At 27.8% G+C, this 25,603-nt stretch overlaps 4 protein-coding genes across 4 annotated transcripts in view; 2 read left to right on the forward strand and 2 right to left on the reverse strand.

The window, feature by feature from the left end:
• Positions 1–762: 762 nt before the first annotated feature.
• LOC119601183 (protein spindle-F) lies at positions 763–4,510 on the reverse strand. The gene is made up of 2 exons (XM_037951952.1): positions 3,502–4,510; positions 763–1,817 (listed from the first exon to the last, which is right to left on the reverse strand). The coding sequence occupies exons 1-2, from the start codon at positions 4,322–4,324 to the stop codon at positions 1,432–1,434; spliced, it is 1,209 nt and encodes a 402-aa protein (XP_037807880.1). The 5' UTR covers positions 4,325–4,510; the 3' UTR covers positions 763–1,431.
• Positions 4,511–5,310: 800 nt separating this feature from the next.
• Positions 5,311–6,692, forward strand: LOC119601184 (methionyl-tRNA formyltransferase, mitochondrial). Its single transcript, XM_037951953.1, has 5 exons — positions 5,311–5,558; positions 5,630–5,821; positions 5,877–6,015; positions 6,077–6,239; positions 6,294–6,692. Exons 1-5 carry the CDS (start codon positions 5,392–5,394, stop codon positions 6,680–6,682), a joined length of 1,050 nt encoding a protein of 349 aa, XP_037807881.1. The 5' UTR covers positions 5,311–5,391; the 3' UTR covers positions 6,683–6,692.
• On the reverse strand, positions 6,676–7,527 carry LOC119601185 (39S ribosomal protein L32, mitochondrial). The gene is made up of 2 exons (XM_037951954.1): positions 7,319–7,527; positions 6,676–7,262 (listed from the first exon to the last, which is right to left on the reverse strand). Exons 1-2 carry the CDS (start codon positions 7,410–7,412, stop codon positions 6,745–6,747), a joined length of 612 nt encoding a protein of 203 aa, XP_037807882.1. The 5' UTR covers positions 7,413–7,527; the 3' UTR covers positions 6,676–6,744.
• Positions 7,528–10,286: 2,759 nt separating this feature from the next.
• The window catches only part of LOC119601193 (probable hexaprenyl pyrophosphate synthase, mitochondrial), a 36,097-nt gene continuing 20,780 nt past the window's right edge, over positions 10,287–25,603 (forward strand). The window contains exon 1 of the mRNA XM_037951970.1: positions 10,287–11,801. Within this exon, the coding sequence (XP_037807898.1) occupies positions 11,493–11,801 (309 nt within the window). The 5' untranslated portion in view covers positions 10,287–11,492. The remainder of the gene's footprint in view (positions 11,802–25,603) is intronic.

Consider the following 25,603-nt stretch of genomic DNA (forward strand, 5'->3'; position numbering starts at 1 on the left):
TATTTAAATAGGGTTCATAATCTTAAGTATTGTTTGATAAAAATGTTTACAACTTGTCATTAAAAAGTATCTATAAAATAAACTAACTTTTACATAAAAATTTGTAGATGAAAAGACCAAATTTAAATTTCTTTACCAACAACTTTTTAGTATTAAAATATAATTTAAATAAAATTCTTATAAACATCAATTAAAAATTTTTTTAACGCAAATTACAATTTAAAAGCAAAATTAACAACAGCATTTGTTGTAATTTTATATATATGTACATATATTGTTGTAATAAATCAAGACTAATTTCTGTTGTATTAACAATAATAAGTTCATATTTCGTATAATGTTATCAATGAACATGATGACTAACAAAGTAACTGTTGATAATATATTAGAAATTTTATCATGAGTTTGTTAAGTGTTAGTAAAATAAAAAAACGTTATCCTAAGCCCCCTTATCTCAATGTCTAGATTTTCGTTACAATATGCTACTAGTTAAAATAATAATTACATGAAAATTTTGAAATTAATTGCTTAAGTTTAATTTATGAAGATTTTGAAAATTTCTATTAAATATGGCAAAATATTATCTCATTTTAAATGTGTTCGATACTATGAAGGTTAATTTAATTCATTAAATATTTAATTTTATCAAATGACACATTTAAACAATGACACAGCAAAATATTTGTGGTTTTATTCAAACATTTGTTTGCATAATATAAACACTAGTTAAATTTAATTCCTTTAAAATAAAAATCAAATTTCATTTTGTATTTATTTTATTATTTTATTCATAAGTTGGATTTAGCTTTTATGTTTAACATAGTTCAAGTAAAATATATATGTATGTAGTTGTAATAATAGATAGTTAAAAATATATATATGTAGTATGTATAAAACAGTAAATTATCCGAAGAAATGAAATTCATCATATACATAAATTTGTTCATACCTTGTAAAAGTATGATACATTAATAGAATGTTTTTTGATATTTATTTACTTTTTTATATAAAATTAAAAATAACATAAACAATTTGTTAAGGGGATTCACTGTTTCAATTGATGAAATAAAAAAGTGTGCATTTTTGAGGAGTCAACAATTTATAAAATGATCAATCGATAAATTTATTTAAACTATGAATGCCCCTTAAATATGTAACTTTGCAATCAGTCGCCGACTAAATTTAAGATAAATTATTTATAACTTTAAAAACAAAAATTTGTCACATGTATTCAATACCACCATTCAATCACTTAAATACACATTTTTCAATCTAATTGGTAAAATTTAATAAAATGAAAAGTTTTCTTTCATATTATTAAAATGCAATAAAATTAAAAAATGTTTAATCTGTGTATTATAGTTTTCAAATTCTTCACGTCTTATTTTTTCTTTACAAATCGGATGAGAAATATATACGATTTCTGTTGGGTCAGAAATCACCTACGGTATGCGATATTAATTCAAAATTATGCTCCATACTGTGATCAACCTCCTGTAAGTTATCGTCACGAAAATGTTCTTCAACATGCTCACAGAACGATTCAAATGTTACTTGACTATCGTAGATTTTTCCACACATAGGACACATATTATTGGTTTCATCGGCTAGTATTTTGTCCTGTATTATATTCAAGTGATTGCTTTGAACCACTGGTATTACTTTAGCTGATGACTCTGAGTAAATAGTGTTTAGATCATTAGCAGTACAGTTGTTGTATTTTGTTACATCATTTAAGCTCTCATCGGTTTCGAGGCTTTTATCGGCCATTTCAGGTTTATGGGATTTCTTTACACATTCTGGACAGGGTTGAAGAGCTGAAAGAGTCATTAAAAAAAAATTTTATAAATTGAAAATTCTTTTGCGAAATTAATTCGAAATATTTCATAATTCGAAATATTTCATAAAGAAAAAATTGGCAAAAAAAAGTGTAACCAGGCTTGGTAAAGTCTAAGTCTAGTCTATAGTCTAGTCTATAGTCTAGTCTATAGTCTAGTCTATAGTCTAGTCTATAGTCTAGTCTATAGTCTAGTCTATAGTCTAGTCTATAGTCTAGTCTATAGTCTAGTCTATAGTCTAGTCTATAGTCTAGTCTATAGTCTAGTCTATAGTCTAGTCTATAGTCTAGTCTAGTCTATAGTCTAGTCTATAGTCTAGTCTAGTCTATAGTCTAGTCTATAGCATACATGGGAATTTTTCATTAAGCATTAAAATTTAATTACCATTTATAGAAAAAATTGTAATGAAAAATATTTTAAGTACCATTTAATGAAAATTGTATTTTTCTCATTATAACTTTTTTTGATAATGGTAATGAATTTGATAATGAATTTTCAAAAACGAATTTAATTAGTATTTATAATTGTCGAAAAATATATTAAGGAAAATTTTTCGAAGATTCGAGGTTTGAAAGCTTTTAAAACCAGTTCCCGTAGCCCAAATTGGCTGAAATTTTGCAGTCATAAGTATATCTGATGACAATACAATAATATGTTTGAATATTCGAAATTAAGTTCGAAAATTCGAAGTTATTTTTGAAAATTTTTTTATGTTTTTAAATTAATCTCTGTGTCATAAAACCTAAAAAAAAAATTTCGAAAATTCGAACTCGTATTCGAAAAATTTTTAAAGCTGTTAAAACTAGTTCTTCTAGTCCGAATGTGCTGAAATTAGGCATACATGATTTCACCTAATGACAATACATTATAATGTTCGGATATTCGAAACTAATTTCGAAATTCAAACTAATGTTCGAAAATTTTTAAAATCCATTGAATAATGGTAATGAAAATTTATTTTTAAATAATTTTATTTAAAAAATTTATTTTAATTAATAAATTTGAATTTAATGCTAATGAAATCGTCAATTAATTAGTCGCTATAATTAACTACTCTATAGTTTAGTCTATAGTCTAGTCTATAGTTTAGTCTATAGTCTAGTCTATAGTCTAGTCTATAGTCTAGTCTGTAGTCTAGTCTATAGTCTAGTCTATAGTCTAGTCTATAGTCTAGTCTATAGTCTAGTCTATAGTCTAGTCTATAGTCTAGTCTATAGTCTAGTCTATAGTCTAGTCTATAGTCTAGTCTATAGTCTAGTCTATAGTCTAGTCTATAGTCTAGTCTATAGTCTAGTCTATAGTCTAGTCTATAGTCTAGTCTATAGTCTAGTCTATAGTCTAGTCTATAGTCTAGTCTATAGTCTAGTCTATAGTCTAGTCTATAGACTAGTCTATAGTCTAGTCTATAGTCTAGTTTATGGTCTAGTCTATAGCCTAGTCTATAGTCGAGTCTATAGTCTAGCCTATAATCTAGTCTATAGTCTGGTATATAATCTAATCTTTAATATAGTTTAATATTGTCTTGTTTGTAGTCTAGTGTATCTATAGTCTAGCGGAAAATTAGTTTAATACTTTAGAACCTAAAAAAATAGTCTTCTTGCGATAAGTTAGTGCTATTTTAAAATATTAATTTTCCATGCCTGCCTTGTAAATAAACACTTACCAATACGACTCTCTAGCAGTGCAAAAACTGAATTTAAATCCTGTTGTTGTTTCATCGCTTCGCGGCGCATCTCCTGCAAACCCTCCATACACTTTCGTGCCTCTATATTAAAGTCCTGCTCTTGTGATGGAGAGTTAGAAGATGAATCCTCAACATTTAAATAACCAAAACCCATAGCCACCTGGTTCACAACAGCATCATTGCCAGCACTTGACTGTTGTCTGCCACTCTCGTCGCCAAAGACCTCTAGAGCAACATCTGCCTCCAAACTTACATCTAGCATTTCGCAAGATCCACTATTATCGGTCGATAAAAGTTTGTGCCGCAAATTGGGGTTGGGAGAATGTTGTGTGAAAGTTTTAGAGCGTATAAGATTTTGATTGGCTGAACCATTACCTCCTGATCGAGGACTTACGGCATCATCGCTGCCCACCACTACATTGGAATTGGTTAGAGTGGTGTCTTTGTCCTTTACACTTTTTGTTTGATCTTTGGCCATTTGTGACAGACGCTGCCAGAGCTTGCGATTCTCAGCCGATACCATATTGATGTGAGCATTGAGCTGTACATTTTGACGTTGCAATTCAGAGACCTGCAAGCGTAATTGAAAATTCTCAGCCACTCCACCAGCATTGTGTGGCGCATTGCTATTATTTGTTCTGGTGTTTTGTGTCAAACGTTCGCGTAATTGTTGATTTTCCTCTTCCACTTCTGAAAGTCTTTTTTGCTGTAAAATGCAACGATCTTTCATAGTATCCAAAGCTACACGTAAAGCCAAATGCTGCTTCTGGTTGCTGAGGTTTCCGGGTGATAAGGTATCCATAGTCGTATTCTGTTTTTATCACCAAATTAGAGAATGTTATTTTGTAACACTGTATTTGTCAAACATTTACGCTTTTGGTGTAAATAAATCTTTTATTATTAGTAATTGTTTAATAATAAAAAAGGAAAATTTCCCTGCAACAAAAATAAAAACTGAATGTCAAACTTCATATAAAAAAATAAAATGAATTCGCCTGACTTTGGCTGTCACTCTTTGTTATTGAATTTTTCTACTGGTTACCAAGTACTTTAATAAACAATGTTGTTTATTTAGTGCTTTTTCCTAAATATTTAATGTTTATTTTACGTCTTATGCAAAAACGATTATTAAGTTAATAATGGTTATTAAAACCTGTTTTTATACGGAAAAAGTGTGCAGTAAACTATAGTTAACTTTAATAATCTCCTTTACATAAGGCCGATTCTCTAAAATAATTTATAGAACTTTACTTTTCTACTTTATGAATAGTCGAATTACCACTTAATGGACTTTCCGACATTTCAGAATCATATACTTTATAACTTTTAAATGGTCGATTTTTTAATATCCACGACCTTTTTTCTACTTTTTTCTGACTTTTGTCAATTTTGTTCTCTTTTTGACTCTTATTACATATATGTATTACATTCTGTGTTTGCAATAAGAAAAATTATATATATATTACTTTCTATGTTTGAAATAAGAAAAAAGTCAAAATGTTCTTATAATATTAGGTTTTTGATATTTCATCATTCATCATGATTAGTTCCTAACTTTGCAACTTTTCGCTTCTTTAACTTTTAGATTTGTTATCGATTTCCATTGTATACAATTTTTTAAAAGGTAGATTGTTCGGAATTCGGTCTATAACAGAACGCAATTCCACTGTATCTGCATTTTTCAGAAAAGTTAAGCAACGGTTTCTTTTTATTATAATTTTTATCTGGTAACAATAATATTTGACTAAATACAACCTTGAATTTGTTATTGTGTAAAACTCCCTCTGACGGAAAAGAAATTTATTACAAAAGGAAGAGAAATCAAATCACAGAAAACAAAAACAGCTGTTTAGATTTTAGAGCACCGCTATGATTTTATCGAGTATTTCTTCAAATTTTTATAAATATAAAAGAAAACTGAATTATTTAAGAACATTAAGCACAAAAATTAATAATAATGACTTGAAAGTGTTGTTTTTTGGTACAGACAATTTTTCATTGCCCAGTCTTAAAGTGTTACACAAGCATAATAATAGGTTAGTTGTGAGGGATTGAACAACAAATATTGTTTTAAATATTTATTCATAATTCGTTTATTACTTTCCAGTAAAATTGAAAACTTAGCAGTTGTTACCTCTTTCAAAAGTCCAGCTAATTGTGTGCGGCAGTATGCCGAGCAGCAAAAATTACGTTTATATAAATGGCCAATCGTAGCAGAAGATTGTCATGCTTATGATTTAGGAGTTGTAGTATCTTTTGGTCATATGATACCTTCGCAACTTATAAAAGCATTTCCTTTGTAAGTTTTTCCTTATTAAACAGAGTAAAGGAATTAATACAATTTTCTTCCCTAGAGGTATGATTAATGTGCACGCCAGTTTATTGCCAAGATGGCGCGGAGCAGCTCCTATTATTTATGCCATTATGAATGGCGATAAGCAGACTGGTGTTAGCATAATGCGTATAGAGCCCAAACGTTTTGATATCGGTGATGTAGGTACATATATGTATATGCAATAAAAGATGTAATTGGTTTGAAATTGTTTTTTGTTAGATTTTCGCCAAAAAATCTGTAACTATAAAGCCCGATGTATATATGCCGGAGTTACATAAAGAATTGGCAGAAGAAGGAGCTAATCTGTTGTTGGAAGTAGTAAGAGGGTGTCCTCAAACTTTGGAAAATCCTTTAAAACAAAATGAACAAGAAGCCTCCTATGGTAAGTTCCTAAAACAGCTTTAAATAGATTTTTACTTGATATTCCAATTTTTAGCTCCCAAAATAACTCCCGCCATAACCGAAATAGATTGGCCAAATATGACGGCTCAGGATATATACAATCGTCATCGGGCTTTATACACTTTCAAAGCTTTAACTTGTAAATTTCAAACAAAATCTATAGAAATATTGGAAGTTAAATTACCACCCGCTACTGTAAGGTCACCATTTTCTGTTTCATCTCCCCCTGGATCTGTTGAGTATCGTAGAGCACGTAAATGCTTGCAGGTGAAATGTGCTAAGGAAACATTTGTGGAAATTTTTAAACTACGCGTAGAAGGCAAAAAACCAATGAATGCCATAGATTTCAATAATGGCTTTTTGAAAAAGTTGTCAAAATCAGAAATGGAATTTCATTGTAATAAAACGGCTGTATCTTGTTAAAGTTATTTAATCCAATTTGTTTTACTTTTCACAATTCTAATAAGTAGTTAACAATGTTTAATTTAAGCTAAATCATTGGGCTTGACTTCTTTGGAATTTGAAGGCTGTTGTGTGGTTTTTTGCAAAAGGTTTTTGGTGAACCACAAAGGTCTAGGTTTGGGCATTTCTACAATACGTTTGCCGTTTAACATTTCCGAAGGCTGTTCGGAACGTTCTCCTTCATATAAGATAACAACATCTTGTTCCACGGGATTCAGGCCCAATTGTTGTTGTATTTGATCTTGCATTTGTTTAGTTTCTTCACGAACTTTGTTATAACAATGGGGACACAAAATACCAGCTTCATGATCATGGCCACATTGATTGCAAGTACGCAAATGGGTTTTGACGCGCAATGGTTTCCAATTGTATTCTGGATAACCAAATTTACGATTCAAACGTTTCTCTACGGTACGTCTGTGTTTGGGTACAGCCCACAGAATACCATCGCCTATAATATCCTTCAGGGAACGTTGAGGATCTTGGGTATTTTGATTAAAACGACCGGCATAGGTGCTGGGCATGCCGGCTAAGGCCAAAGCTAAAATAAAAAGTTTTTGTAAAATTCTCTTGTCGTATGATGTGTGAAAATCTTACCAGGAAATCCAGCATTTTGTTGGAAAATTGTTGGTAATAGTGATTCAAGGCGGTTAATAAAGTTTGCCATATAAAATACTAAATTACGAGACATTTTTTATTTAATTTCTCGTAAATAAATTGAAAAATACTTTTCACGCTGTTATTACGAAAACAGAATGTAGAAATAAAAAATGAAACAGCTGTTAACAGTATTGCCAACTCTTTTAGGCAAAAACTTAGAGTGTATCAAAATGGGTAAAAGGGGATAATTCTTTTTTTGAAAAATATAAGCGTTTCATTAAATATTTTATGGTATTATGTACCTATATGTGTTCCAAAAACTTTCAAAAAGAAGTCGGAAAAAGTAAATGGTGCAGTTAGCGTATTAATTACTTTTTAGAAAAAAATTTTCTATTCAACAATTTGGTAAATAAATGTCTGCCGAATCTGTTACACAAAAGTTTTCGAGACGTTTTTTTAATAAAATAATTATATGTATTACCTTTAGTTAAGTTTTGTACAGAAAAGTTTTAGACGTGTTTTTAGTAGAACGACAGTATTTCATTAAAATATTATTAACTATTTTTATACCCTCCACCACCATCAGTGGTGATAGAGGGTATATATAAGTTTGTCATTCCGTGTGTAACACCAAAAAATATTCATCTGAGACCCAACAAAGTATATATATTCTGGGTCCTTATGAAATTCTGAGTCGATTTAGCTATGTCCGTCTGTCCGTCTGTCTGTCTGTCTGTCTGGTTAAAACACGGTCACGTTAAAACTAAGCAAATGAAATCAACCAAATTCACTGAGAATATTCATTGTTTTCCTAAGCAGTTTGGTATTGAAAATCAGCAAAATCGGTCCACAACGTAAAAAGTTATGAGTAAAAATTTCAGACTACCTCAAAAAAATTAAGTTTTTTTCCCTAATTCCTGAGTAGTTTTCTCAGAAACTACCAAAGATAATTCGACAAATTTTGTCACAGATTTTTTTTCCATCTATAGATTAATTATGTTTAAAATCCCATAGCCCCCATACAAAGGTACATATTACCGGAAATTAATTTATCGTTAATAACTTCCTCAAATATATCGGTATCAACACAAAATTTTGTACATATTGACATTATATGAACAGGAATCAAAACTACTGACTTAGATCTGTATCGGTCCACAATTGGTCATAGCTCCCATATAAGGTCCTCTTTCGAAAATCAATTAAATGAACATATTTTATTGATAAATAAAGCTATCGGGATAAAATTCGACATGAATATGTTTTGTATATACATAAATCATTCTACGGTATTGTTTTTCGGATCGGTCCATAATTGGTCATAGCTCGCATATAAGGTTCACATCCGAAAATCACTTAAACGAGCATAATTCAAGATAAATAAAGCTATCTGGATAAAATTCGACATGAATGTGTTTTGTGTGTATATAAATTACTCTACGAAATTTGTTCCGGATCGGTCCATTATCGGTCATAGCTCCCATATAAGGTCCACATCCTAAAATCACTCAAATGCGCATAATTCATTGATTAATAAAGCTATCAGGGTAGAACTCGAGGTGAATATGTTCTGTATATAGATATAAATCATTCAGTGAATTTTTTTCCGGATCAGTTCACAATTGGTACTAGCTCCCATATAAGGTCCACATCCTAAAATCACTTAAACAAGCTTAATTCATTGATAATTAAGCTATCGGGATAAAATTCGATATGAATATGTTTTGTGTATAAATATTAATTACTTTAAATAAAGCTATCAGGGTAAAACTCGACGTGAATTTGTTTTGTATATATAAATCATTCGTGAAAATTTTCCACATCGGTCCATAATTGGTTACATTCCATATAAGGAATTTTTTCAGCATCGGTCCATAACTATCTCCCATATAAGGTTCACTTCTGAAAAGCACTTAATACCACATAATTTATTATTAAACTCGACATGAGTATGTTCTGTGAATAGATAAATCATTTTGATTATTTTTTTTCGAATTGGTCCATTATTGGTCATAGTTCCCATATAATTTATCGGCAGGATCGGAACATAATAGGTCGAAGAATAATCGGTCGATATCTGAAAATCACTTAATACAAATCTTTCTGGGCCTAATCAAAATTAGTTACATACATACATGCATAAATAAGTTACAAAATGATATATAGTATCTTAATTACGGAAACAAAACATGTGCCGGGTTTTACAGTTCTCCATACGGAAAATAAAGTACTTTAGTACTTAGTATGTACTTTGATACTTAAGTAAAATTTATTTCTTTAGTATAAACTATAAATTCGGCCCTATAACTTTAACCATTTATAACATATTTATTTTGGGTTTTAATAAAAAGTAGTTTGCAGGTGGAGGGTATTTAAGATTCGGCAGTGCCGAATATAGCATTCTAACTTGTTTTAAACTTTTTTGTAGTTTAAGTTGTTTTTGTCGGTTCACACAGGGAACTTTTTGGAAACACTTGATTTTGTATGTGAGAGAAAAAGAAGGTTGATATTTCTTTCTCTTTCTCACACACAAAATCAAAAGTTTCCCTGTGTGAACCGGCAATTTGTGAAGAAGAAGTTAATATCAATTTGTTTGGTTTTCGAAGAGTTTGCGTTGTTTTCAAATTTTTCTGTAATTTGAATTGCTCATGTAAATTTTATGAAGATTGAAAATACCATATTAACATTTCTGCATAATTAGTTTTTAAAAAAGTATTAGGTATAAAATAGTGATTTCTCAACATTTTCTCAAAGCATACTTACTAAATAAGTTCTAAACAACACAGTTTTAATATTTATTTCTATTAATTTATCGATTTAAATATTAAGTTTCCGTTACAATTCTATAAAAAGCTTTTCATCCTAATTTCATTGATCTGGCAATATACTTTCTTGTTCTCTTTGTTTTGTTACGCATATTCGTTAAACACATGTTCGAAAGTGGGGGAAATGGCAATCATATGTTGGCAAAGAAAAAATTACGTCAAAAATGTCAAAAACCAAATGAAATTCTTAAAAGTTCCTATTATTAAGCAACAACTTTGATAACAAAAAAAAAATTATTAAAAATTATAGATAATTAAAAGAATTTCATCAAAGATAAATGAAATAAATAACGAAATGGTGTAATTATCTTAAAAATAAATGTTTAAGAACAGCCGGAGAATTTTCGATTGAGGTGATTGATTAACTTTGGACCAAGGTGAAACAAAACTCTTGCTGCTTAACCCATACACTCTCCCCGCTAAACGATCAAAGGTAAAGAAGTTTTATGGTCATTTCTTTGGCAATCAATTGATACGCCTTAACATTCAAGACGATAAGTTCACATACATACATTGAAACCAAAAGTTATCCAACTCTAATGTAAAAGCGGGAGAGAGCGTGTCTTACAGGTATACTCACCACCACATATTAAGCTGCTCTTTTTTTGGGGAACGAAAAATTGCCAAAAACGAAACCTAGGCGCAGGCGCCTCTGCTGCGAAACAAGTTTAGCCAGTGTATTATAATAGCCCGCATGTATGTAGCTCTAAAGTCAAGCTTAACAGTCAACATAACAGACGTCGTATCTACCAACCAACCTATCTACCAGTAAAGCAAATAGCAAGCTGGCCAGTCAGTCTGTCAGCCAGACAAGCAACCAACTATTTTATTAAACTGAAGCTCTTAGGCACTTGCAGCTTAAAACAAAAAACACTTTGCCGAAGCTGTTGGAGCCAAACGCAACGCTCGATTTTGTTGTCTTTTAAGCCGTCCTTAGTCGTGTAAAATTAAAATTTAAAAAAAAAATACTTTCAAAATAGATAAACGTTCATTTTCAGACGTTATGGTCAAATACTTTTTTCGAAATATAAAAAAGTCATAACAAGTACCAAATAAAAAAAAATAAAATAAAACGAAAATTTTAATTTAAAAAAAGTGCAAGTGTTATAAAACTAAAATTATTAAATTTTTTAAAATTAAAAATATTAATTTAAAAAATAAAACATAAATTTTTTAATAGCACACAAATGAAGTCGTAACAGTTTTAAAATTAAATAAAAAAAATAATTTTAAAATTAAAAAAAGAAAAATATTTAAAAAAAGTTCAAAAAATCCTAAAACCCGTGTAACGTTCTTAAAAATTCTTTTGCTTACTTTAAACATTTTCCAAAAAAATCTAAAAAAATATGGCCTGTTTAAGTACTTCCGGTCGCCAAGGACTGTTCGTGGCAGTCGGTTCGCGTCGTTATCACAATCAACGTTTTCTATGTCAACTTATGTTGCAACGACAAGAGAACAATCATCGAAAAAATTTAGGTGGATCTATGGCAGATACTAAATGCTCCACTGCTACTTCAAGGTTGTTGAGCTGCACCACTTCCGCTTCCCTGTCTAATGCATCGTTACATTTTCAACAGCCTAAACGTTATTTTCATGGATTTAATAAAAATACTACAACTACTACGACAACAGCAACAAGTGTTTTCAATTTAATGGTAAGTCGAGACAAAATGAAATGAAAAAATACCGAAAACTTTTTAACAAAAAGAGCTTAAAATAAAAATATTAGATATAAAAAAAGCTAAACAAAAACAAATAATTATGAAAGTCTGGTTTGGTCTTTTTAAAACGTTAGATGTTTTAATTTTAATAATACTATTTTTTTATAAGTTTTAATTTTTTACATTATAATTTCTAAATAGGTATACAAAATATTTGTTTATCAGCTTTCTCATCAGAGTTTGTCTTTAAATTAATAACTTTGTTTACCTTTTTATAACTTTTTGTTGTTGTATTTTATAAAATATTTGTACAAAATTTTCCTTCAAATTATCATAAAGATTATTCTAATCAGTTTATGTTTTTTAAAATCTATTTTTGTGTCACCTAAACTTTTTGGAAAGATTTTATTTAATTTCTTTACTTTTAATTTATTCCATTCTAAAAAAAAATAATATTTTAATTTATTTAAATTAAGTATTAAATTGAATAAACCGATTATTTGAGATAACAAAAGATTTTTTTAAAATTTTGTTTGGTTTTTGTTTAGCAGGTGTCTGTCTGTCTAAGAATTCCCATTTTTGAAATCACCTAATTTATACAATCGTGTGAAATGTAAATTTTTGCTTCTTTTGCTTGACTATTGAGTTTTTTTTATTACTTTTTTGCAAATATATATTTAAAATATTTTAGAAATTGTAAGAATTGAGAATCTCAATAGAATTAGTTAGACGTAGAGATTAGTAAAGGCCCTGACAGAAGTTTAAATACTTTTGTGATTCCAAATGTTACTAAAAGAGTATTTTATGAGTTCAGCTTAAGATTAACTTTGACAAATTTTTGCGTAGTATTTATAATAGATTTTTAACTATTATAAATACTACGCAAAAACATTTTCGATTTCCTTTTTAAGTGTGCCAATGATTAATCAGTGTTTGATCATCAAAAGTTGTCGAAGAAGACTGATTGGGGTAATAAGTTGTAAATTTAACTTTAAAAGAAAGTTAAAATTTACGTTTTATATGTAGATTTTAAATTCTATTTTAAATTTTTCATTGCTTTTTGTAATTATTTCAACCAGTCCTCTTGCACAACAAATTATTTAATATCTATTTTAATAAAAATAACATAACCATAATAAAATTATTAATACATATAATACTATTTTTTGAAAGTCCAATTCAACTTTTTAAACCAACATTTTAGTGTATTAACTTTTGCTTAACAATTTTGCTTTTAAACTAAACATATGCCAATAATTTCCTTTTGGGGAAAATTTTGTGACATCTAATAGTCAAATTATTGGCACTTAAACAATTCGCAAATGTACAACCGTTTTGGCTTTAAAAGCCACACCGATGTAGTTTTTAAATTTTTAGCAAGAAAACCATAATGTCTGCCTAAACAAAATTAACCCGTTTTAAACTTATCAACTTAAACTTAAATTAATCAATGAATATTTGTAATAAAATTGTTTAATTAATTAACTAAGACCATAATTCATTCACAGCTATGTGAAAAACTTCTAGATTTAAATTGTAAGTTACACAATTTTAAACAAAAATACTAACAGTTTTTAGTATTTCCTCCATGTAACGCCCAAAAATATTTATAAACTAAGTAAGATTTAAAAATTAATGTTTCTTTATTAGTGAGTTACAAAGGCAAAATGCAATAAGTTCCACCACAAACTTTGAGAAAAAAAGTGTCAAGTTGAGACTAAAACTAAAATGATCAAATTAAAAATTGGTCAAAGTCTAAAAGAGTTGTGTGGTGGCAGGGCGGCCAACACCGTCACACACAGTTAAAACACTGTAACGGTGTTTTAACTGTTAAAGTTTTTTTGTTATTCATACCACCAGCAATAAATAAAATATAAATAAATAAATGAAAAGAAACAAAACAAAAGCAACAAACACATGTTGAAAATTTGTTGTAACTGAAGTGTGTTGCTGCTTAACGTACAACTACTAGCAACAACAATAACATCAACTTGAAGCAAAGTTGTGGTAAGTAGTTGTTTGCTTCAGTTGCAGATTGTAAATGAAAGTGAAATTTATTTACAGCAACTATATTTTTCTTTTATAGTTTTTTAAACTTTTTTTTTAGCTACAAGTTGTTGTTAAAAGAATAGTTAATATTTTATTTATTTAATATGAATTTTTTTTTGTTAAATTTATAAAAAACTCACTTTATTATTTATTACTTTGCCAATTAGGAGCCTTAGTTATTTTTTTCTTTTCATTTCTTTTTTTACTTTTAAAAATAATTTTAATATTTTTATTTTGCAAAACTTCAAGTACTTTATGTAGTTTATTATTTGTTACTTTGTTTTCTTGTTTGTGTATTTTTGGCGGCTTTTCTCTTCATTTCGTTTTCATTTACTTTGGTTGTTTTTTGTGCAATAAATATTTTTGCATTATGTAATTTATTTTTGTAAGCGAAAACATATGTTTAAAGGCAAAAAATATTCCTCAATAAATTGTTTTGTTGATTTGTTTTCTTCTCTTCTGTTTTTTTTTTTACTTTTTAAGCTTTCTTCCATTTGGTTTTGTGTCATTTAATTTTTTGTATTCTTTGTTTTGTTCTCTTGATTTGTAAACATTATAATTAAATGCACTTGAAGAAAATTTTGAATTGAAATTTATACTGTTGATTTTAGTTTATGATAAAATTAAACTTATTAAATTTTTAAGCAAGAATGCATTATTAAAATTAACTTTTTACATTATTTAATGCACTTTTTGGTTAATAATGTAGTTAACTCTAAGAGTACAAAGGTCATAAAGTTTATTCTTTGGTCATAAACGTAACTATTTATTTTGTAGAATTTTATTTTTTTTTGTGTATTATAATTTTATTGTTAACAAAGTTTTCCAATAGAAATAATTAAACAAAGATAAGATTGTTTTCTAACTAAAATTTTATCCTATTTATTCCTCGAATATTGTTTACAAAATTGTATACGTTTTGACATTATTTTGAATAGAAATAGAAAAAGGTTTTGATTTAGCAAAGTCATGTTTTTTATGATGTTTTCGAATAAAAAAACGAAAGTGTTTAAGTATTGTTTATTTAAAATTTATTAATAAATGTTATAAAATTCCTATAAATTATTTATAAATAAACCAAATATTTTTTATTAGTTATCTTTTGAATTTTACACAAAAAGACCGCCCATCTTGTATAAATTAAAAAAATTTAAATGAAATAGAAAAATTTCCTCTAATATAAAATATTAAATAAAGAAGAACGATTAGAGAGATCTTTAGTTATCATTTTTAAAGAAATTTGTTATTAATTGTTATCGTATACTAGGTGGTAGAGTAATAGTGCTACTAGTTTAGAGGCTGCAAGTTCGATTCCTGACACAGAAACTAGTTTGGGTTCTTAATGTAGTAATTGCAAGCAAAAATAGAAGAAAAAGTCGTTTATTTTGTATTAATAAACTAAAAATTTCTAAAAAAAGTTATTGAAACAATTTATTGTATTTTCTTTATAATAAAAATAAAAAACCAAACTAAAAGTTGTAATACAATTAAGAATTGGCCATGGCATTTGTAAGTTAAATAAAACTTTGTTGATAGTTTGTTGAATTTAAATTATTAATTTTGTTTAGTACAGCCAACCAACCAGGTTTAAATGTCATTAAAAAAAATATAATTTTATGACACTTGAACAGTGTTATATTCATTTATTGTATGAACTTATTATGAAGTTTAATTAACACTACCTTAAACTGTAAACAAACAAAACGTACACAACAACTACAATAAAATTATTATAATTTTTAATTTTAATTTTTAAACAATTTTAATGGTTTCTTGTCTTGGCCTCAATTTAATTGAAAGCCTCTTTTGTTTACAGGCGATAACATGTATAAAATGCATTTATTAAGTTTTTTTCTATTTAATGTTTGAAATATTTATTTGATTTCATACAAACTTTATGAATATGTAATTGACAAATTTAATGGATTTGAAAGATTTTTTTTTTAATTTTAAAATAAACTTTCCCATAAGCCAAAAACAAAATTAGATATTTTAAATCAAAAACTCAAGTAGCTGAATGTATTTGACACCACTTAACATTCAAAAATATGTATATTTTAGATTTTTATACAAATATCTGTCTGTCCTAATGTCCATCTAAATGTTAAAAAATTTTAAAATTTTATTATGCAGTAGTTGTTGTTAATTTTTTTATTCATATTGTTAAAATATATTTATTACAAACGTTTGTTTGAATGTTTTGCAGGCATAAATATACCAGAAATTATTTATTTTTTATATTTAAGCTTAAAGTTTGAATTTTAATAAAGAAAAAAAAAAACAATAAAAAATTAAATGAAATTAAACGAATTCATCTATCATCAGTAAACAATAAATAAACGCAAATAGAAAGCGCACGTTCAAGACAAGACCAACAACAAACTATGACCAACCGAAACATTGTATATTCACTCTACCTCCACTCTGGCCCCACACACACACACACACAAAAGATCACCACCAAATCAAAATACCGAAAAAATAATCAAAACTTTTAATAAGTCGAGAAAAAGAAAAAAAATAAACGTCAAAATTGTTTTTTTTTTTTGTTAAACACTTTCTCAGCCATTCATGTTGCTGTTAACGGTAACAAAACAAAAAATCAAAAAATAATAATACAACAATAATGATAATAAACAACGGTCACATCCCAGAGATACAAAAAAAAAAAGACTACAAAACAATGTTTTTAACTTATCTTTTAAATAAATTTCGAATATCGTCGTATTTTATGTCGCACTTATGGTATTACGAATTTCTATTTCATTCATCAATTAAATGATCATAACAAACATACTGTTTTTAGATTCATTTATGAAAATCCACAACTTTGAATTTTCCAAATGATTTTAGAATTTTTACTTCTCTATACATTCCGAAATTATGTCAAATAGTTTCCTACAATATAGAGATTTTATAAATCTTTTAGATAAAATCTTTTTTTAAAATTTCACTTTTCTTTAAATCACATTTTGTGGGAAAGTGTGTGAGCGTAAATTTAAATTTTGAGTATGTTTGTTTAGTGTTGTAATAATTTATCGATCATGCTACAAATTTAGTCTTAATTTTAATTTCATCTAGTTTTTTCAACACTTTACGTGCGTGCTGTATGTATTTTTCAACATTTAACATTGAAATTTAACTCTATCTATCTAGGTATCTGTAGCCATCTTTTTATCTGTAGGCAGTTTAAACTAAATCACTAATTTCTTGTTTAAATTAGTTTTTCTTTAATTTGTTGTATGTATAGTATTGTTGCTTTTTGAAATAACCACTTGTTGTTATATATATTTTTTAGTTACGATTAACACCTTAATGTAAATTGAATGGAATTAAGTTAATTATTTCGAAATTATTTATTTTTTATTTTGGTCAATTTTGTTTTTATAAATTTATTTTATTGTTAACTAAGTTTTCCAATATAAATAACTAAACAAATAATTCAATATTGTTTTCTAGTTTTTACTCGTTTATTGTTTACAAAATGTCATATATTTCATCATAATTTTGAATAAAAATCCAAAATTGTTTTGATTTTACTAAATTGTGTGTCTTTTATGATGTTTTTGAATAAAAACCAAAGTGTTTTAAAAAGTTGTTTAAAATTTATCAATAAATATTTTAAAATTCATATAAAATGTTTATAAATAACCCATATCTATTTTTATTAGTTTGTCGCTTGAATTTCACACAAAAAGACCGTCCATTTTGTATTAATTAAAAAACTGTTTATGAAATAAAAAAGATTCCGCTATTACTTAACAACAAATTAAGAAAACATCGATATTATTAAGCCATAAGTTTTAAGTATGTATTGTAAAATAATTATTAATTCTTACCCAGCAAAACCATGTCAATGACTTGTATTTACTCAAGAACTTTCTTTTCAATGACTACTACATACTGCCTGCATTACATAGAAGGAGTCTAGTAATGACTTAGCATACACGTAAGATCTTACTTTTTAGTCCTGACATTTTGTTTTGACAAAAATGAAAATTTTTTTCGAAAATAATAGCAGACGCAGTGGACGTTTCCTCATAGACTAGTTATTCAGCTCCGTATATGCCGACGATTATAGTAAGTATTAAGCTAACTCCCTAACATCACCGTGTTAAGATAATAATAACTTAAAATGCTATTGTGTAAGACAATTTTTCTGGTTACTAGTCTAGAGGTTGCGAATTCAATTTCCGCCAAAGAATGAAAGATACTTAGCAATGTATAATGGACTTTCTTTACCGGTTATTATTTATGATTACATTTTAACATTATTGAAATAGCTCTAAAAAGTAAAATTCCCTAAACTTTTGACTTGAATATTCACTAATCTATTGACTAGTCTATAGATTAGACTATGGACTAAACTGCTAACTGTTTAATTTACTAGTCTATTGAATAGTCGAAAACAAAAACAAAACTGCTTATTCAACTCCTATTTGTAAGCGAATGTGGTAAGTACAACGCCTACAATATCATCACTTTACAGTCTATAATGGACTTTCTTTAATAGTTTTTATAATATATGAACGTTTATCTTGACATCATTATTAAAATAGCTCTAAAAAGTTCATTTCACTAAACTTTTGACTTGACTTTTCACTGGTTTATTGACTGAGCTATTAACTAGTCTGTATATTCGACTATGGACTAGACTGCTAATTGGTAAATTTACTAGTCTATTGAAACGTCTATGGACTTGTACCAGCCTATTGTCTAAAGATAAGTCTATGTTATAGTCTACTGACCGGTCAATTTCGTCTATTGCTAGATCTACATTGACAACTTAATATTCTATTGATTAGTCTGGACTAGTATATTACTAATCGAAGTTTATAGACCAGTTTTGATTCGTATATGGACTATTGAATAAACTATTGAGTAGTCTAATGACTAGTCTATGGACTATCTGCTAACTGCTCAATTTACTTTGACTTTGGAGTGGCCTATGGACCAGGCATGTGGGGGTAATGACTACATTTTCAATAGCAATTACATTTTAAGTAATTGTAATTGAAGATTCACCAATTACCATTACTTGAAATTGTAATTAAAGTTTATCCAATTACAATTATTTGTAATTGTAATTGCAGAATTTCCAGTTACAATTACTTGTAATTGTAAATTTTGTCCCTTATAATTACATGTAATTTTGTAATTAGTAATACATAAATTACAATTACAAGTAATTTTAATTGGAAACTTCGATTGCAATTACAAGTAATTGTAATTGCCAAAACTTCAATTACAAGTAATTGTAATTGGAAAAACTTCAATTACAATTACAAATAATTGTAATTAGTTATTTCTCAATTACACATTACAAGTAATTGTAATTGACCATGTAGTGAATTACTTTGTGTAATTCACAAAGTAATTCCATGCCTGCTATGGACTAATATTGACTAGTATTTTGATTGGTTTAAAGATTAGTCTGCCCAATTTAGTATGATTTGTCTAGTCTAAGTATTACAGATACCATACAAATGTTTAGGTATGAATTTTAAAAAAACAACAAATTCATATTCTTATTTTTGAGCTACAAAGCGTATGAGTAATTTATATTTTATTACCTCATTATTACAGTTGAATGTTTTTTCTAATTTATAAATAAAAGTTTTTAAAGTAAAAATATTGCTTACATTTTTTGATTTAATCATTTTAAACTTTTAATTTATTATTTACCTTAAGTTCTTTATAAGTATAATAATATTATTATGATTTTTTTGGTCATAATTTTAATGAAATTTCACTTTCATGCAAAAAAATATATAAAAAAACTTGCTACCTAGATCTTACAGGTATACGAATTAGCACTTCCATATTTAAATCTGCTGTTATTCATTAAGAAGTCAAACAACACTTGAAATGTGTGCAAAACACTTTCACCAGTTTTTTTTATTTTTAAACTTTAACAACATTTTTTTGTCCAAAATAAAAAACTTCAAGGCACAAAATAATTATGGCATCTTTAACTTGTTTTTTATTAAAATTTATTGTTGCCCGGTTACAAAAAAAGAAATACCAAGAAATGTTTCTTAAAAGAAGAAAATTTATTATATTATATAATTTCATTGTTCTATAAATAAAACTACAAATTAGAAAATTATGCAGATATTTATGTATGAAAATTAAATAAACAAAAACAAACTACTTATTTCATAAGTATCTGTCTGTCCGGCTGTTGGTATGTATAATTGTAGTATTTGGCTAAATACCTCAGAAATATTTCACAAATATTTACCATGACTTGTTAACACAAAAACATCTATTGTTGAAGAGGCTCTTTACAATCAAATAAATATATAAATGTAGATAGTTGTTACTCGTATTGGAGGTACTGGTGTATCTAAGGTGTAGACATGGTTCCAAATTAATAAATACATTTTTTTGTTAAGAGCAATAATTCGTATGCATACATGTATTATTGGCAGTTTGTTGTAGTTACAACATCTACTTATTATCAACAAACAAATTATGTACCTGCCTGTATTTTTAATCAAATACACGAGCCCACATTACACCTGTTTTATAGGTTTTGTTTTTCATATTTCAATTTTCGGTATTTTAACTTAAATATAACTTGAAGTTGAAGTTAAAGAGATCGTTAAATAAGCCCAACTAAAAGAGACCTACTATTATATGCATAACAGAGTAGTGTGTAAACACACACATACATACATAGGTACAGATAGTTTGAGGTGAAAAATTATTTACCAAGTGTGTGCAGGCAGGGGTTCCTCAATTTTTTTTAGGTTTCGCTTTTATTTCGGCTATTTTTGTTGTTGTTATTTTGGACTTGCTGACCTAATTTCAAAAATTCACTTAAAGAAATGTTTATAAACTGGTTTTCGTTATTGACCAAAGTTATTTCTTGCAGGGTAAATATTGGTTTTACATTTTATTACGTTCTTCAAAAAAAAAGAAGAAAAAAAATCACATGCCAACATAAAAAAGAAATTGAAAAAAATGCGTTCAATGAAATTAACATAAAACTGCTTAAATATGCGCTCTGTTTTTTTGGGAATTTATTTTAATTTATTCATGCAGCAATGTAACTTTAAAATACACGTACACACTCAATTCAATTCCCAAATCACATCAATATGTAGCTGCTGTCGATCAATGTTAAAAGTTGTTAAAACTGCCTAACTAAAACTGCGGTTGTCCGCCATCTATCCATCGATCCCATCCAGCCTATTGACTGTCGGTATGTCTGGCTGTTTGCCATTGATGAAATGCATTTGATAAATGTTTTTTTTATTTGATTTGAGTTTAAATTTATGTTTTTGGCTAAAGATTGTGTGCGTGTGAAACTATAGTCATCATCGTCAATTGTATCTGTTTATTTGTTATTTAAAATATTGCATAAGTTGTTGTATTTGGCAGTAAAGATCTTCCTACTTACTGATAAGTTGCTTTTGTTTTCATACTTTGATTTGAATATCGATTTCATAAAATACATAAAATTTGTAGATTTATAACAGCTTTAGGTAATATTCAAATGAAATTGAAAGCGTTTCAGTTGTGACCATTAAATTAGGTTTATTTATTTACAATTTTATTATAATTTAAACTAAATTGATTTAAATTTGAATGGTATTTTATTTAGTGGAATATTTTATGTTGAAATTGTGTTAAATACTAGTGAATGGGTTATTGTCATAGACATGTATGTATGTAATTGGAACGAGTTTAAAAGAACTTCTTAATCGTTAGGCCTTTCTAGTCTAAGTTGAATAGTCGATAGGTCAGTTCATAAGTTTATAAACTAGTCTTTAGATTAGATTAGTTTATAAATTAACTTTTAGACAAGTCCATATACTAGTCCATTGCCTAATAGATTAATATATTACTTTGTAGAGTGGTTAATAGTCTAGTCCATAGACTGGTAAAAACACTTCTTCATAGGGTTGTCAGAAAATTATTTACTTGAACGAACAATATACTTGTCCATAGACTAGTTAATAGTCTAGTATAGAGACAACTCTATAGAGTATTCAAAATACTACGTAATAGTATAGCAAATGGAGTCGGGGGATTAGTCCATAGGCTATTCAATAAACATATACTAGTCTGCGGATTAGTTCATAGACTAGTAGATATACTAGTCCGAGGATTAATCTATAAATTGTCCTTTAACTTGCCTACAGTCTAATGCACTGACTAGTCCCTAGACTAGTTTACAGACTAGTCAATGTTATCGTCAATATTCCGGTTAAAATATCAGTCAATAGACTAGTCAGTAGAATAGTGTAGTGATCAGCACCGGAATCGGAATCAAAAATAACTATTAGTAACTGTTTATCATTCAACAATAGCGTGTCATGATAGTATTTGCTCCTTTGCCGTTTAGGTATAGGTTTACTCAGAAGCAAATATCCAATTGTCCTGGGAATGTTCTAAATAATATCCTCCAATACAGTACAATTCGATAGATTTCTTTCTATGTACATTTCTCACAAAACTGTTGCTAACTTTAACCAACCATTAAATTCACCATGAGGTAACGAAATATTACAAGTATTAATGTTCGTTTACTTTTCATTTCATTTCTTTTCTCAAACCAAATGCAATGAAAGTAAAAGTTAAAATCAGAAAAAAACAAAATTTAAAAATAAAACTCAAAACATAAACAAACAAACAACATTTGTAAATCGATAGTAAATTTAAGCGCGCAAATCTGATATACATCCATTTTTTTCATGAGAAGTTTTCATATTTGCGTGTATCTGTAACTAACGGCCTCTATTGTATCTAATAAAAACTAAGAAAAAAAAAAACACTACAAAAATATCTACGGGTGTGTAAATATAAAAAAATTATTATTGTGTGACTTTTTGCAGCGTACAAGTGTTTATAGGCAGCTTAGCTAGCTAGCTGGCAGTCTGACTGACTGAATGGCTAGCTACTCAAACTACTTATTGCCAGCTTAAAAAACACAACAACTAAACTAACAATAATAATAACAATATCAGCAGCAAGTATAAACTGCATTTGACGCGTGCCACAAATTACCGCAATGTTATTGCACTCCACTCCACAAGAGTTTTAATGTTTTAGCTTTTCTGGTCTATGGATTCATACTTACACTCACTCGTTCTTCGGTTTGTATTTATTCGTCATCTTATTATATACAAAAATAGTTGTTGGTTTTTTGTAAGTAAGTTTAACTACACGCACGTACATACATATATTTATATACGATTTTTTGGTTTTTCTAAAAATTTTAAATCGGTTTAGTATATGTTTTTTAATATTTTTTAAATAATACATTAGACGTGTGTAAAAAATACATAATTCTTGTATTTAAATAGGAAATAATTGTTGCTTCGTTAAAGTGGTTGATCTAGTCGGGTGGTATTTAGTAATTATAGACTTAAAGAGGATAAAAATTAATTGAATAAGCGATTATTTGTTGAAATAACTACTAGATTTTAGATTGTTAAATCCTACAATGATGACACTTACTGTAGCTTCTAAAACGTCTTCATAGATCTATATAGAAATATGAAATTCAACCTAGATCAAGTCTGCCTGCCACTACTAATAGGTTCTGAGTCCAATATGTTCATCAAATTTGTTTTAAAAACATTCAACTCTTAGATATGAGTTGCCCCTTAGCAAAAATTCAATTACAACCCAATTTACTTGAAGTATAACAAATTCTCAAAGGTTTCCCAAAACAAATCTGAAATTGAAAACTAAGATATTTTGTCCATTATATATAAAAAAGGACTTGTCTTTAACAGAGGAAAAAAATATACACACCTGGTACCAAATTGACACAAATTTTTTCAATAACATCCATTGTCAAGTATATACATACATACAACAACACAACTTCGTCAAGATTGCAACAATTCTTTGTCGCAATCTAAACTTTATGCACATCCGTTGTCTAAATGTTAACAAACGTGGTAAGCTCACTATTGGCAACGCATTTTGAGTTTACCACGTTTGTTCCCTCTGTGTAGAACTCTGATAAATATGTATAATCACATTATTTTCGAATTTTTTTTCTAAAATTTTTCGACATTTGACAAGTAGATTGAATTCAAACATTTAAAAAGATCAAATTTCTCTTCGTGCAATCTTTGTTTTCGTACCTTCAATCCCTCTTTTTGATACCAGTCAGGAAAACTAGTTTATATTTAATTAAAAGCCCGTCAAGTTGTAAACATTGTTATTTTAAGAAAAATTGTATTTTTTCCTAATTACCAACTGATTTGTTTGGTTTGATTACACCACGATTATAGTTGTTAATTCAGGGTTTTTTTCTTTAAATTTTTCACATTGACTGCACCAATTACGCTGAAGAAAAAGAAAAAATATTATTACATTTTACAAAATTAACAAAAGAAAATTAAATCCTGTTTTTTGTTTTTTTTTTTTGCAAAACAAGCAACAACTATCATGCATTGTTTTAAGCCAAAACCAGAGCCACCAAATAAACTTGAATTTTAGCCAAAATAAACACTTGAATTAACTGTCATAAACATTGTTTCTTTCTTTTGGTAATACAAGTTTTTTCTTTTCTTTTTTGTTTAATAATTTTGTAAGAAAAAAACGTAAAGCATTTCTTTTATTGTGGTTATTTTCAATTTCATTTTCTGCCACAAATTATAAATAATTTTAGATAATTTTTTTTTATATATTTTTCAACATTTTGAGATCATTGCTAAATGGGCGTTCAATATGTGTTTTGGTAAATAACAGTTACTGTAATAAAAATATAAAATTATTTATTTCAAATAAAAAAAGTGCATTTTATTAATTACATAATAATCATGATTTTTAACATGGTTATGAGTGTCTGTTTGCAAGTATGAATATGAGACAGTGTGCTGTTTTTTCTGTTTAATTTCTTTACAATTTTTATTATTATTTGTTTAAAGTTGTTTTTAATCAAGTTGTTGGCTTCTTCCCTGCTTGCCTGCCTTGTTTTTATGCAATTTCGATTTTAATTTCTTGTTCGTCTTCGTCTTTTTCTCTTTACATTTTGTTGCTGCATTTAAAATATGTATTTTTATTATTTTTTCGGTTTTTATACTCGTATGTGGGTTCATTGAGAGCTACTGAATAAATAGTTTTGTCTATAAACTACTTTAGTAAGTTTACAGTATGGGGCAAAATATGTTAAAATGGGATTTAAATTTCGTAGTTTTTAAACTAGAAATAATTAAAAAAAATAAAACTATTAACACCAGACCTTTCATAAAACTGACAATACAACTATGTCACCTACTTGAACTACCCGTTTAACATAACCTTTGACCTTTTAGAAAAAATATGATATAATGTTCTTAGCCTTACTAGAGCTTACCCAAAATTCTCTGCGAACACAAGTAAAACATACTTGTCACCTTATCCTTAACAATGAATCTATAAATATCATTTGTTTTAGCTGACACTGTAAGTTTGTTATTGCTATTGTAGCTGTGTATATATGTATATTTGTTTTCATTATTGATTTTAAATGTAACACTACGATTACATTATGAACTGGGCAATCCTTCCGCATACCATAACTATGCTCTGCTCCAAATTCGATTGACTTTAACGTTTCACAGCAATACATGTTCAGACACAAAATACTGGTAAATAAACCTGCTCGATTATAACATAAATAATGTTTCATATTTCATTAAACTAATATTTTGAGTTATTTTGTTACACATAAAATTTCAAGTAAACAAATGATGATAATTTTATATTCATTCGTGGCGAATTTTATATACCCAACA

Source organism: Lucilia sericata, unplaced genomic scaffold (genome assembly GCF_015586225.1).
Source record: "Lucilia sericata isolate MDLA Ls3-8-SP2 unplaced genomic scaffold, ASM1558622v1 Contig000147F_arrow, whole genome shotgun sequence".
Taxonomy (NCBI): Eukaryota; Metazoa; Arthropoda; class Insecta; order Diptera; family Calliphoridae; genus Lucilia; species Lucilia sericata.

Coding starts and splice junctions, on each gene's coding strand:
- LOC119601184 (XM_037951953.1), top strand. CDS start 5,392: ATGATTTTATCGAGTATTTCTTCAAATTTTTATAAATATAAAAGAAAA. Junction 5,822..5,876: donor CTTATAAAAGCATTTCCTTT/GTAAGTTTTTCC, acceptor TTTCTTCCCTAG/AGGTATGATTAATGTGCACG. Junction 6,016..6,076: donor AACGTTTTGATATCGGTGAT/GTAGGTACATAT, acceptor GTTTTTTGTTAG/ATTTTCGCCAAAAAATCTGT.
- LOC119601185 (XM_037951954.1), bottom strand. CDS start 7,412: ATGTCTCGTAATTTAGTATTTTATATGGCAAACTTTATTAACCGCCTT. Junction 7,263..7,318: donor ACAAAATGCTGGATTTCCTG/GTAAGATTTTCA, acceptor TTTTTATTTTAG/CTTTGGCCTTAGCCGGCATG.
- LOC119601183 (XM_037951952.1), bottom strand. CDS start 4,324: ATGGATACCTTATCACCCGGAAACCTCAGCAACCAGAAGCAGCATTTG. Junction 1,818..3,501: donor ACTGCTAGAGAGTCGTATTG/GTAAGTGTTTAT, acceptor TGACTCTTTCAG/CTCTTCAACCCTGTCCAGAA.